This window comes from Chrysochloris asiatica, unplaced genomic scaffold, assembly GCF_000296735.1.
Source record: "Chrysochloris asiatica unplaced genomic scaffold, ChrAsi1.0 scaffold00327, whole genome shotgun sequence".
Taxonomy (NCBI): Eukaryota; Metazoa; Chordata; class Mammalia; order Afrosoricida; family Chrysochloridae; genus Chrysochloris; species Chrysochloris asiatica.
The window spans coordinates 1,585,367-1,600,475 of NW_006408845.1; the positions used below are offsets into that span (position 1 = coordinate 1,585,367).

Genomic DNA, 15,109 nt, shown 5'->3' on the forward strand with positions numbered 1-15,109 from the left:
TCTGTGGGGAAAGACAGTTAGAAAAGCTCAGTTTCATCATCCGAAACAAGGTCAAGATCTGGAAGTGGAACAGACCATCAGTTGCTCATATTCAAGTTCCGACTGAGCTGAAGAAAATTAAAACAAGTCCATAACAGCTAAAATATGACCTCAAACATATTGCACATGAATTTAGAGAACATCTCAAGAGATTTATTGTATTAGACACTAAGATTGAAGACCAGAAGATCTGTGAGATGATATCAAGAACATCATAAAGGAAGAAAGCAAAAAGGTCGTTAAAAAGACAGAAAAGAAAAAAAAAAAACGAAAAACACCACAATGGATGTCAGAAGAGACTGATGCTAAAGCAAATTGAAGAAAAAAGGAAATAAAAGAGCTGAGCAGAAAATTTCAAAGGGCAGCTCAAGAAGCCAAAGTTAAGTATTATGAAATATGCAAAGACCTGGAGTTCGAAAACCAAAAGGAAAAAAAACACACTCAGCATATCTCAAGCTGAAAGAACTGAAGAACAGACTGGTCCACAAAGTAACGAACATCACCCATAAGTACTGTGCTCCTTTAAAAAAATGGCACATATGAAAGTCAGTAGTCACTTTAAATCAAAGATGAGAATGTAAAGAGGCAGGGAAAGTAGATTAATGGAAATGGAACAACCAGAACAGAATAATGAGAACATTTATACATTGTAAAGAATTATCACTGAACAATCTTTATAGAAATTATTGAATGGGAACCTAAAAGCTATGTCAACCTTCTTTGAAAACACAAAATATTAGTTAAAATTTTTTATGCATTTTGTTTTACTAAGTCAGTGTAATTTTCTATTGTTTTGGTGGTGTTAAGTGCCTTCAAGTTGGTCTGAATCATAGCGACCTTGTATAGGGTTTCCAAGGAGTAGCTGGTGCGTTTGAACACGTGGGTTTGAATTGCTGATCTACTTGGTTTGCAGTCCAGTGCTGATCCTAAAACGCCATACCAGAAGTCCAATTTTCTATTAATAGATCACATATTTTATTAACTTACTAATGCAAAGTATTTTATACAACTAATTGTGGTGCTGTGGGTTAGTGCACCAGACTGCAAAACCATTTGAGCTGCAAGGTTGGCGGTTTAAGCTTACCAGCTGCTCCTCGGAAAACCTATACAGGGTCGCTATGGGTTGGTCTGACCCGACTTGACAGCACTTAACAACAACAACAACAGTACCCTTTAGGAGTCCTGGTGTAGTGCTGTGGGATAAAACACTGGACTATAAGGTCAGTTCAAACTACAAGGTTGGCGGTTCAGATTCATCACTCATTCCTTGGAAACTGTATTCAGGGTCACTGAGTCAAAACCAACTCGATGGCATTTAACAACAATAATACCTGTTAAAGAACACTGTGGCTCCATGGGATAAGCACTGGACTGCAAACTATAGGATCAGGAGTTCAAGCCCACCAGCCGTTCCATGAGAGAATTTGAAGTTTTCTGGTTCCACAAAGATTTACCTTGGAAACCTTATACTCTCTATGAGTATCTCTATGAGTCAGAACTGACTTGATGGCACTTAAGGACAACAGCAATACCTTTTGAAGCATAAATATTTATATAGCAGATTATTAAAATGTTTCCATTCATAAAAAAATCAGGACTGAATGTTATAAAAGTTACATTATCTAAAGTATTTCACTTTATCAGTTTTAAGACTTTTTTAATCATCCATTCTTTATCTTTATATTTACTTACAGGGTTTGGGAGAGATACCACTAGATACTCCTTCAGCAAAAGGAAGGCGTTCTCATACAGGCAGTGTTGCAAATACAAGGTCATCATCTGTTTCTAGAGATCCTTTCAATTCAGCTGAAAGGTAAGATCATTTGATAATCTACATTGTTAGGAAATCATTCCCTAGTGATAGTAGTCTCCTTTAGATGTTTTCATGAACTATCCCAAAGGTATTTGTCTAAATTTAATGGAGTTGTAAAGCTTGGTAAGAACATAGAAAATGAGAGCATTTGTATATTCACAAATCTTTACATGTACTAAACATTTGTGTTCATTAGTAAATCTTTAGTGTTATTGAACTTGTCAATATGACACATTGCACAGCCATGATTTTAGTTTTATAGACTGTTTTAGTTCCCCTAATTATAAAATAAAGTGTAATTTTCTTTTAATTTAGAAAGTACTATAAAAGAGTTTAACCAAACACCCAGCCAGAAAAAACTACTTCAAATTTTTTCAGTGTATTTATAAATATAATTTTATGTAGTTTTCTTACCTACTTAAACTAATAAATATATTGATTATATAATTTTTTATATCTTTCCAAAATATTACTATGGCTTCTCTAATGTGTTTTTAAATATATTTGAACATCATTCAAATACTATATGAGAATATAGGTATCTGCCATAATTTCTGTACTAGAATATCTTTGAAATATTTTACAAATTAAAATAAATGTTATAAAGAATAATCTATATGAAAATATATGATTTAGGACCTTGCTAATCAAAGTACAGTCCACAGAACAGCCACATTGGCATCACCTCAGATCTTGTTTGAAAATGCAGAATCTTGTACTTTCTCCAGACCTATTGAGTAAGAATCTTCCATTTTCCTAAATTAAAATATAATTGCATAAGATCTTAAATAATATAATTCTGTTTAAAACTTCTTTTGGCATCTATTAAAGTAAGATTTTTTTTTTTTTTTTTTTTCTGGAACACAGACTAGACCCCTTCTAAACAATCAGCTACTCATTTTGCAGAATGTTACTCAATTTAGGTTTAGTTATTTTTTCACAGTTAAATTAAGCTTATTCATTTTTGGGAAGAATATTTTTTAAATAGTGCATCTTCTCAGGTTCATGATTTGTTGTGTCTTATTGCTGATGAATCTTGGTGTGGTGCTATGGGATAAGGACTAGATCATAAGGTTGGTTTGAACCACACGGTCGGCAGTTCAAACTCACTGCCCGCTCCTTAAAAACACTATAAGGGTCGTTATGAATTGGAACTGACTCAGTGGCACACCACCACCCTAACCACCACTGGTGATGCTTTTAACCATGATCATTTAATTAAGTTGGTTTGTATCATGTTTATTATAAAGTCAGAATTTTTTCCCTATGTTATTAATAAATATCTTGGAATTCTATGAGACTATATAAATATCCTAGTTTTTATTATACTTTTGCCTACTAATTTTAGCAGCCATTGATATGTCCTTACAACTATTATTGCTTTTTTTTTTTTTTGTATAATGGTGATTTTTAAATTTTTTTTGTTCCTTCTATTTTAGTTGAATTTCTTCTGTTTAAAAAGAGCAAAGCAAAACTCTGTTTGCTTCCACTTATTTATTTATTCCAGTATTTGATTGTTGGTTTGATTAAATTTAAGCAACAAAATGAATGGAAATTGATTTCATTCTGTGGATTATAACTATCGTTATTTACTTTGTTGTTTCAACTTAATGGCAGCTTGGGGAGCTTCCTCAGGTTGCCTGTTGTACTTTTGAACATGTCCCATACTTCAGTGAACACTTTCTTATAAGATTGTCGGGGACCCGCCTCGACATTGGGGTTCAGTTCACGAGGAGAGGATACCTGAAGGCGATTCATATATATCAAGAATACACAAAAGGAGACAAAGAGAGAGACAAAGAGGCACCCCAAAGCCAGGGTGGATACATCACTGGTGGGCAGGCCTGGGAGTACAGGCATCGTGGCCTCTGCAGGCAGCAACTCACTGCCCTGCAATCTTTACCGCATGCCTTCCAGCCAGTAATGCTCTGCCATCTTTACTCCATGCCTCCCAACCAGCAATGCACACCTGGGGAGGCCCGGGCCTCTGTTTTATTCAGGGGAGGAGCTTCACACCAAGCTGGGAGGGACTTAGGCAAGGTATAGCTAACATCAGTACTTTTCCAGACATTCCGGTAACTTTACATCATACTTCGCTGGTTCGAATCCCAGGCCAGCAACTAGGATTCTCAGGCCCAATTAACATATCTATAGCCCCTGAGCATAGTTGGGGGAAGGTGAGAGATAAAGACAAAAGCTTGGGCGGAGTCCTGCTGCTTAGGCTTCCTGAGCCAGGTCTGCAGGAGGACTCCAGACCCCAGGTGAATGGGCTGCACCTGGAAAAGGATTAGGGAGGATGGGTTCTTTGTCTATGGAACAAAGAGCTGTGAAGTAGCTAAGATATTTTTAGTTAATCCTTTGGAGAAAGGCTTAACCTTGCAACCTTTAGTCTTGGCTTTAGGAAAATATCACATTTATCTGTGGATTGTCAAAGGCTCCAGTGTATTAATTTAATATATATAACTGAATATTAAGATGAAAGCAATTTGCCATTAACTGCCAGTGGCCTCATTTGTTACACTCAGCCCTAGAGGGCCTCGAACCTCTGACCAGTCTTACACGGTCTGCAACATAAGATTTTCCAGGATCATCTTGCATTTCATTTCCTCCTTTCTAATCTGTGTGCTTTTAGTTTCTGTTTCTTACCATATTGTTGGACTGGCTAGAGCATTGAATACAATGTTTAGTAGAAAAGCTAAGGACAGACATTCTTAACCTCATTCCTAACCTTAGTGTCAAGTAATCCTAACCTTAGGTTCAGTGGTTCTCCTTCAAATACGATAATTATTTATAAGTTTCATGTAAGCCTTTTATCAGGATTAGACAACTTTCCTTGGCCTTTTTCTCACCAATGCAATTTTCAGTTTTCTTAAAATCTCTTTATAATAAGATTCTGTGATCATCCTGTTTCCTTTGATAAAATCTATCAAATTTACTCCTCTGCAGTCCCAGAAAGCAGTTACCATAATTTTCTGGGCTGACCTCTCTGAAATTGCCTTAAATTTAACTGGTCGAGCAGCTCTCCTCAGAAGTCACTATTTTGATTGGACCTTTTTTTTTTTGAAGGCCTCATAATAAGACTAAGACAAATCTCTTACTCAGAGAACTTGTCTGTAGTCATCTACCGATTACAAAGACATGTTTAAACACATTTTGTTTGGAATAAACCTGTGCTTGTATGAACCAGAATCCTAGGGCAATACTGTTTGACTTACCCTTATATAAATTCATCTATTCAATCATTTTTAGCTTATTCACTGAGTTATTGGAAAAACCTTGTAGGAGCCATATCTGACTTCCTCTGGCTTCATACGGGGAAAACAGAATCAAATTCAAAATCAGCCCATGGCAGATTCCTATGAAGCAGAGATCAGACATACCTCTACCCTAGACTTTTCTTTACCCTATTTTGACACCAACCACCTATCCCACAGCACTTTCTGCTTCACATCTGGGTTTTATAATCCATTAAGATGACCACACAGAACTTATAACAATACTCCTGATTATGGGTTTTATTAGGTTAGTGTACAGGATACAATTCAGGATTGGAACAACTCAGGATGTAGCAATTTTCTAGTCAGGAATGCCTCTTGTGTGCCATCCTGCAGGCATGCCTCACTCTTTTCTGCCTCTCAGCTTCTGTCCTGCTTGAGCAAGTGTTACAGAGCTATGGGCAGGGAAGCCCACAGCTGTTCTGTCTCCATTCCACCACCTCTGCTGAGGCCTCTTTTTTTAGGTAGGGATCTCATACTCCACTCATGCTCTACTTTCGTGATGGTCCTGGGATCATCTGTTCCTGCTTCTGAGCTGGCTCCTTTTTAACCTAGCTGGGTGGCAAAACTAACCAATCCCAGCCTTAGAGTCCTGTATATCTTATTTGCATGTTATTTGGTGGAAATTAAGAATGTTTGGATAGAAAAGCCGTATCAAAGAAATGCAAGGTCCCAGAGTTGTGCAAACATCATCACAATCTTTTTTTCTCATCACCTGCTTTTTTGGATTGAGGTTTTTTGTTTTGTTTTGTTTTCATTTTGATCATCTGTTTCATCTCCTTCATTAGTCATACCTTTTTCTCTCTCCACTCCCCCAGTAATTTATCTAGGCTTTAAAGTAATTATACTTTATAATACGCAATTGTGCCTTCTTACACAGTCTCCTTTAAGTACTAGTAACCTTGTTGTTGTTAAGTGCCATCAAATCGGTTCCAACTCATATCCACTCTATATAGGGTTTCTATGGAGTGGCCTTGCAATTCAAACCGACCTTGCGGCCGAGTGCTTATTCTACAGCAGCACACCAGGCCTCCAAAAGTAGACTTTCAGGTCACTCTGAGTCAGAATTGATTCAATGGCAGTAGGTTGTTGTTTGTGGGGGTTTTTTTGTTTGTTTTTTTTTTCGTCTTCATCATTTGGTAAATATAAACTTGAAAATTGTACATCACTTATTTTCATGTATAATTTTAGAGTTTATATGTACTATAAACTCTATAATACATTTTTATATTTTCTTTGAATGGTCAATATATAAATAATGCAATTATGAACTTGGCTCATTTTTAATGTCTTTTTTGTTGTTAGTGTTCCCTCCAATCACTGTATTTAATCTTTTTCTTCTAAGGTATATTAAATGTTATTTTGCTATCAGTTCTGTTCTGTTTTGAACTCTTTAGTTTTCCAAGATAGTTTAAAAGCCATTTTTCGAGGATTGTTGTTGTTAAGTGCTGTCAGAGGAGTGGCTGGTGGGTTCGAACTGCTGGCCTTGCAGTTTATAGTCCAGTACTGATCCTACAATGCCACACCAAGTTTTTTGAGGTTCTTGTTTTCCTGTTCTTTTCATTTATTTACCTTTCATGTATCATACAGTCTTAAGTTAAAAGACTTAATTCATTCTGTTCTTCTCATACTGTAAAGTAACCATTTTAAAAATTAACATCAGATTAATTTAATGAAGCAAATTTAAAATATAAGAAAAATGCCTGTAGCATTTACATTTCAGTCATTCTCCAGTTTTTATGTTCAGGATGATTCTGAGTTATCACCACTTTTAAGACAACCATGGCATTAGTTATAGTAGTGTTAGTCATAGAAATAGAAGTAATTCTGGAACTTGTCACTGTTGTGTTTAAGGCCCATCAGTTTACATGACTATGTAGTTTTCAAAGGACCCATCATCTGTCACATTGAGTTACTCCTTTATAGTCATGGAAAACATTATATTACTAATATTGATCAGTGCCATTGTAAATCCTTCTTGTTGCATGTTAACATGAATACTGTGCCAAAGCGAGTTAACATAGCAAGTCTAAGACTGTTTTCCTTAGAAAGACTAACTTGCAAGGTTAGTATCTGGGAAATAGAATCTTGGGAATATTTCTGCCATTTCTAATAAGAGTATTTTACTTTACCTAAACTATTTGTGCAAAAATACGGTTTGTGCTAAAGATCTCTTTTTCTTTAGAAATTATGGAATTTTTATATGTGCTAGGCAAAGAGTGTCTATGTGACTGAACCCCCAAAAAAATCCCTGGGGAGACTCTTGGAAGTTTTTACCCGGTTTCCTACAGACTTGGCCCCATACGCTTTTTCCTTTTGCCAATTTTGTTTTGTATTCTTTCAGTGTAGTGATTTTAGGTGTGAGTATGACCTTATGCTGAGTCCTCTGACTTCTAAACTACCAGCTGTTCCGTGGGAGAAAGATGAGGCTTTCTGCTCTCGTAAAGATCTACAGCCTTGGAAACCCTATACAGGGTCACTATGAGTTGGAACCGACTCCATGGCATATAACAACAACAGTACATATCAAGAAAGATTGCAGGTTCTATTATTTAAAAGAAGTCTGAAAATAAGTATAGATGAAACAAGTATTTTGTGATTTTTTTTTTTTAAATCAATGTACAAAGAGAAATTGTGTTGTGTTTTTTATATAAAGTTAACAATGAAATTAAACTTACCTTTCTTTCATTATAGAGAGATAACTGAAGTTCGTGAAGTCACCAAAAAATCAGTTCCCCGTAATTCCTTAGAATGTGCTGAGTATATTAAAGTCATAACAGGTTTATTAAATGCAAAAGACTTTCGTGATCGTATTAATGGGATTAAGCAGCTTTTATCAGACACTGAAAATAATCAAGAGCTTGTTGTAGGAAATATTGTGAAGGTAAGGACTTTTCAGAATTAACTTTTATTTTAAATCTGTGGTTAATAAAGTTCACTGGTATAAAAAAATTAGTACTTTATATATATTTTAAGTTTTTTTAAGTTATTAAACTTACTAGAAAGAGTGAATTGCTTAGGTCTTGCTCTGTTAAAGCATATTATAAAAATTCAAAATAATTGAAAAACAGTAAGTAAGAAATTAGCTTGGACTTGTCTGAATCCTCCCACTATGAGTCGGTTCCAACTCATTGTGACCCTGTATAGGGTTTCCAAGGCTGTGGATCTCTAGTTATTAAGTACCTTGAAAGTTCTGTAGTCTGAGCTCTCTCAGAGCCTGGCATCCAGTAAATAAATGTTGATTGAATCAATAAATATTGTAAAAGCAAGGACATTTAAAATATATACAAAATTTGGATAAGAAATATGCATATACCAATGTATATATTTAAGAAGACAACCAGAAATAAATAGAAGATACTAATAAATGTTGGTGGTGCCAGAATGTAGATTATTTATGCTTCATCTGAATTGAGTTAATTCCCGTAGTACTTTATTAACTGAATTATATAGAGGTTTATAATGTTCATTAAACTTAGCTAACATACCATATCAAATCAAACCCAAACCCACTGCCATTAAGTCGATTCCGACTCATAGCAAACCTAACAGCCGAGTAAGGCTTTCCTATAGAGTTTCCAAGGCAGTAAATCTTTGTGGAAACAGACTGCCACTTCTTTCTCCCATGGAACAATTGGTAGGGTTGAACTGCTGATTTGCTGGTTAGCAACAAAATTTTTTAGCCACTTTGCCATCAGTCCGCCTTGCAAACATACGACAGCCACACCAGTAATGATGTCTTACAAGATTCAAAATTAAAAAGTGACATTTTGAATACACTTTTGAGTAAAAGAAAATCTCTTGGAAAGACTATTCTTACCATAAAAAATGATAGGTAAAGAGATTAGATAGACATCATAAGTTATTAGTTAATAGTCTCAGCCTGATAGAGTATCGCTTTACTCACTTGATGTGATTATAATTACTAGTAAGTCACTGGATTACAAATGGCCAATTTATGGATAACTAGTAATTGCTCTTAAAAATTAATAAATTAGTAAATTGGCCCTTATTTTGAAATAATTAAATTAAACCAAAAGCTCTTTACTCACCTAAAATGGAATTTAAGTATAACAACTGTAAACATTATTTCACTTTAATTTACCAATTTATTTTCAGATATTTGATGCTTTTAAATCTCGACTTCATGATTCTAATAGTAAAGTAAATCTGGTGGCTCTAGAAACAATGCACAAAATGATTCCTTTGCTTAGAGACAACTTATCTCCTGTAATCAACATGCTGATTCCAGCAATAGTAGATAACAACCTGAATTCCAAGAATCCAGGCATCTATGCTGCTGCCACAAATGTTGTTCAGGCACTAAGTCAGCATGTAGGTAAGAAATCTTATTAAGTATAATAAAGGTAAAATATCAAAGTAATGGGAAAAGTTACTATCACCAGTTGTTTCCCCATTTTAGTAGAATTACTTTTGCATTTTTCTTTCTAATCCTATATATTCTTAATAATTCTTTTTGGCTTTTATCATTCAGTATTGTCATAAATCTCTTTTTTCATTTTCTCAGTAGTAGTTTAAATTATTTTTATTCATTACATATCATCTCATTAAATTTATTTTCCTGTCTCTTATCTTGACCTTCTGAATTCTTTTTCTCTATCACAACCTCAGCCTTACATCTTATATAAAATTAATTCAAGATAAATTATGATGAAACTTATAGAAAATAAAATAGAAAAAAATCTCTTGTACCTTAAGGTTTGTGAAGAACTATTAGCCATGACACCAAAAGTGCAATCCTAATAGAAAAATCAGTAAATTGAGAACTTCCATCAAAATTTAAAATGTCTACTCTTAGAATAACCCTGTTAAGAGGATTTTTAAAACAAGCTATAGACTGGGAGGGAAAAATTGCAAATCACATATCTGACAAATGACTCATCGCTAGGATATATAAAGGATTCTCAAAACTCCACATTAGAAGGACAAAAAATGCAACTAGAAATGGGCAGAAGACAAGGAAACTTTTCAACCAAGAGAATATATAAATGGCAAATAAGTTCATGACAAAATGTTCAGTATCAATAGCTATTGTTCTTTGTGTTAAATGCCCTTGAGTCAGTTCTGACTCATAGTGACCCTACATAGGGTTTCTAAGGAACAGCTGATGAGTTTGTACTGCCAACGTTATGGTTCAAACTGACCTTGCAGTCCAGTACTTTATCCCACAACATCACACCAGGACTCCATCACTAGCCATTGTTGTTGTTGTTAGGTACCATCAAGTCGGTACCAACTCTTAGGGACCTTATGCACAGCAGAACGAAACACTGCCTGATCCTGAACCAACCTCACTACTGTTGCCACACTTGAGTCCATCCATGTTGCCAGTTGGCCAATCCATCTCACTGGGGGTCTTTCTCTTTTTCTACCCTTCACCTTACCATTAGGGAAATACAAAGTACGATCATGCTTTCTACACATACCTATTGCTGTTAAGCGCCATCAAGTCAGTTCCAACTCAGCAACTATAGGGTTTCTGAGGAGTTGCTGGTGGGTTGAAACACCAACATTGTGGTTGATAGTTCAGTGCTTATCCTACAGTGCCACGTCAGGACTCCACATACCTATGAAAAGAGCTAAAATTAATTTTTTTTTTAAAAATGGGTTACAGTACCAAATTCTAAAAAGGATACAGAGAAACTGGATCATATATGTTGTTGGTGAGAATGTAAAATGGTACAGCTACTCAGGAAAATAGTTTGGAGTTTTCTTTAAAAACTAAACATACACTTAACTAGAATCCTAGTGTGGTGCTGTGGGTTAATGCGCCAGACTGCAAAGCTGTTTAAACTGCAACGTCTGCGGTTCAAGCTCACCAGTTGCTTCTCGGAAACCCTATTTATACAGGGTCGCTATGGGTTAGAACCCACTCAGAGGCACTTAACAACAACAAGACTTACTATGCATTCCATCAGTTGTACTCCTAGGCATTTATCCAATAAAAGTAGGAATTTATGTCCACATATTTGTTCATAGTAGCCTTTGAATATAGCCAAGAACTGGTAACAGCGAAGTATATTCAGTAGTTAAATGGTCATACAACTGTAGTGCATTGATACCATAGAATACTACTAAGCCATAAAAGAGGTCCTGGTGTAGCACTGTAGGATAAGCACTGGACTGTTAACCACAAAGTCAGTGGTTCCAACTCATAGCTACCCTATATGTACATCTTTGCGGGAGCATAAAGCCTCTTCTTATCTCCCAGGGAACAAACAGTTGATAGGCTCAAATCACCAACCTGTGATTCGCAGTCCAGTTTTTATCCTGCAGAGCCAAACTCTACACAGGATCCCTTATGAATCAGAACTGAATCAAGGGCTTTTCATAAAAACAAGCAATAAAAAGGAAGAAGCAATTGGTACATAAAACTATTTAGATGGATCTCAAGGACATTATGCTGAGTAAAGTAGCTAATTTCAAAAGGACCCTTTCTGGAAATGACAAAATTATAGAGATAGATTAGTGGTTGCCGGAGGTTGGGAATGGTGGGGAAGTAGTAGATTAAGAGAATGAAGATATTTATGGTGATTGAATATTTCTTTTTCTTTATTACAGTGGTGATTGCAAAAATCTTTTATATTGTATATACATTTATGTGATAAATGTAACAAAATTGTATACATACATTGTACCTAGGTCAAATTCCTGGTTTCTATTTTGTACTACAATTATATAAGATGTAGCCATTGAAGGAAACTGGGGGGAAAATACAGGAGACCTCTTTGTACTGTCTTTACAGGTTCCTGTGAATCTATATTTAAAAATTAAAAGTTTTAAGAAAAAAAATAGTAAATGTGAAAGTTGTTCCATGAAAACAGAGTCTCTGGTTTTTTATCAACCTGTACTGTACTGACATTTGGAATAAGATGCCCAAGATATAGGCAGTTCTTTTTCTGTCTTTTTTTATACCATATGATCGTACCTTTTAAGTGTTTTTAAGACATTGGTATTCTAGAAATCAAAGGGTTTTTTTTAATGCTGTATAACTGAAAATAACTGTGATATCTCATAACTCTTTAAAACATGTCTGTTTTGTCCTTTTTGTGTAGACAATTACTTACTTCTGCAGCCATTTTGCACAAAAGCTCAATTTTTAAATGGAAAAGCAAAGCAGGATATGACTGAAAAGCTTGCTGGTAAATATTGTTAATTATAATTTCTTAAAAAATACCTTAATAACTAATGATAAATTGATGTCATTTGAATCTTATTTTAGGATCACTATACTATGGAGTCCTGGTGTGGATAAGCACTGGGCTGCTAACCGAAAGATTGGTGGTTCAAACTCATCAGCTGCTCCTCAGAAACCCTATACAGTGTCGCTTTGAGTCAAAATTGTATTGACGACACTTAACAACAGCAACAATTAATTGAATATCATTACTTATGAAGTACACATAAATTATATTATGAGCCACAAGAAAACGTAATGAGAATTTTGCACCAAATTTTTCTTCAAAAAATGACAACACTTTTCTCCTAGGAAGTGTTCAGTCTTCCTAGTTGTACAAATAATACAGGAAAAATACAAAAATATTAAAATCACAGAAAACTGCGTCATCAAAAGTTATGTTTTTTAAATGAGTATATTTTTATTTAACTACATTTGGAAAGCATCAAGATGAATTTTGATTTCTCTCTTCCTATGAAACTCTCATGCTGGAAAATTGCAATCCTGGGATGAAAATTTCTGAGAACCTCTTTGTTTAGAATCCACAAAAAATTTCAATGTATGTGTAACAGTCTCAGAAGAAAGAAGAGAATATGGCCTTCTTAAAAAAAAAAAAAAAAGAAAGGTGTCTGACAGTTAAAGACAAATGTCATAGCGAAGAAGCTCAGTAAATTTTATTGCTACTGTGTGCCATCTGGTCAGTTCTGACTCAGCACGCCTATAGGACAGAGTAAAACTTCCCCATAGGGTTTCCTATGGAGTCCTGGTGTGGTACTATAGGATAAACACTGGACTGCTAATCGTAGGGACAGTGGTTCAAACCCTCGAGACACTCTTTGGAAACACTGTGAATTGGAACCAACTCGATGGCATTTAACAACAACACTCTTTACAGGAGCAGGTCACCAGGTCGTTTCTCTCTGCGAGCTGCTTAAATGACCAACTATTGTGTTGGCATCTGAGTGCTTTAACCATTGCGCTACCAGGGCTACTTAATAAATTTTGGGTGCTTTTTAATGAGTAGAGCTTGTACTATTTTTTAAAAACCAATTTACCATGCTTTTATGTTTCAGATATTGTTATGGAACTTTATCAAAGGAAGCCCCACGCCACAGAACAAAAAGTGTTGGTGGTTTTATGGCACCTTCTAGGAAACATGACCAACAGTGGCTCACTGCCTGGAGCTGGAGGAAATATACGAACAGCCACCGCTAAATTATCAAAAGCACTTTTTGCACAGATGGGTCAGAATTTGTTAAATCAGGCTGCATCTCAGCCACCGCACATCAAAAAGAGTTTAGAAGAATTGCTTGATATGACAATTTAAAATGAATTATGAATCTTGTTCTGAAATATGGTATGATGAACAAAAGTGTTTACATAACAAATGAAATTTTTTTAAAGTTACATTTTCAGTGCCTGCACTTCTCATCCAGTAAATTAAGTAAATGACTATTTTCATTTGTAGCCTGTAAGTACACCTCTGTCCTATATATCATTCCTACCACCTGCATCCATCACACACACAAAAAAAACTAAAATAATCAATATAACCTAATGTTCATGAAATATGAGATCACATGAAATTAATGGAATTTTAATATTTTTGAGAAAAATCTTGCTCGTTTGCACTATTCTAGAGAAACTGCAAATTATTACCCTATGTGTACAATTAGATTTGTAATTAAAAATATACTTTTTATTATGTAATCATGTTCTGCTATGTCTCATTACTCACATCCTTATTTTATGAAGTGGAAGAAAAGTCACTGAACTATGTTAACACAAACTTTTAAGTTTTGTGTGCTATTTGTGGAAAACATGTATTTCTGAAATCAGTACGCTAATGTTAATTGTGCAGTATTAGCTTGTTTTTGCTGTTATGTTAACGTGATATAGTTGCTTATCTTTTGGGTTTGATCATCTATAATTATGAAATTTAGCAAGTTATTATAAAGCATGATGACCAAAGTTTTAGCAAATGTAAACATTTTAAATGCACGTTTAAGGAAACGTGTTGAATGTACCTTCCTTATTTTTGTGTGCAAACACTAAATTTTATTTCTGTATGTCATGACAGTTTTCAAGGTGTTATTTTGCTGCCCATTTGTGTAATTCTCAAAATAGTGCCAGGTCGTCTATATATAGCTTTTCTCAGCATTCTTGAGCTCCAAGTACTGTATGCAACTTAAAAAAAAAAAAAAAAAGGAATGTTATAAAATAAAAGGATTTATTTCTGTAGCTGTGTGAGAAATGTCCAATTTTTCCAATTTTCATATGTGTTAAAATGGAAAAAGTATATTGTAATATTGGCATATCTCTTTCGTCTTAATAACAGACCTGGGTTATAGGGCCAGCTTTACTAGATAAAGTGTGATCTTGGGCACGTCATTTATTCCATGGGCCTCAGTTTTTTCATCTCCAGAATGTGAGTGCTGGACTAGATTGTTCTTAAGGTCCCATCCTGCTCTAAATTTCTATTTCTATCACTGAATCTTGTAGTCTACTCAATGATCGCTTTATCCCAAATGTATACTGTATCCATTTTTTGTTTGTTTGTTTCATTTCACTGATGAATTTTCTAATCTGTTCAGCTGCTTTTTAAATTGCGGTTCTTTGAACCAATCAACAACTTTTCTGAGAAAAAAAACAAGAACTAGGTTTTGCTTCCTCGTGTGGTGCTATAAGATAAGCACTGGACTACTAAGTACTAGGTTGACCATTTAAACCCACCAGGCTCTCCTTGGAAACACTGTACATGGTTACTATGAATTAGAACTGACT

At 35.0% G+C, this 15,109-nt stretch overlaps 1 protein-coding gene across 1 annotated transcript in view; it reads left to right on the top strand.

Annotated features, from left to right (window-relative positions):
* FAM179B (family with sequence similarity 179, member B) overlaps positions 1-13,664 on the top strand; it is a 106,085-nt gene extending 92,421 nt beyond the window's left edge. The window contains 5 exon segments of the mRNA XM_006875440.1: positions 1,734-1,852; positions 7,822-8,011; positions 9,247-9,466; positions 12,204-12,290; positions 13,399-13,664. Coding sequence (XP_006875502.1) covers positions 1,734-1,852; positions 7,822-8,011; positions 9,247-9,466; positions 12,204-12,290; positions 13,399-13,664 — 882 coding nt within the window.
* The last annotated feature ends 1,445 nt before the right edge of the window (positions 13,665-15,109 follow it).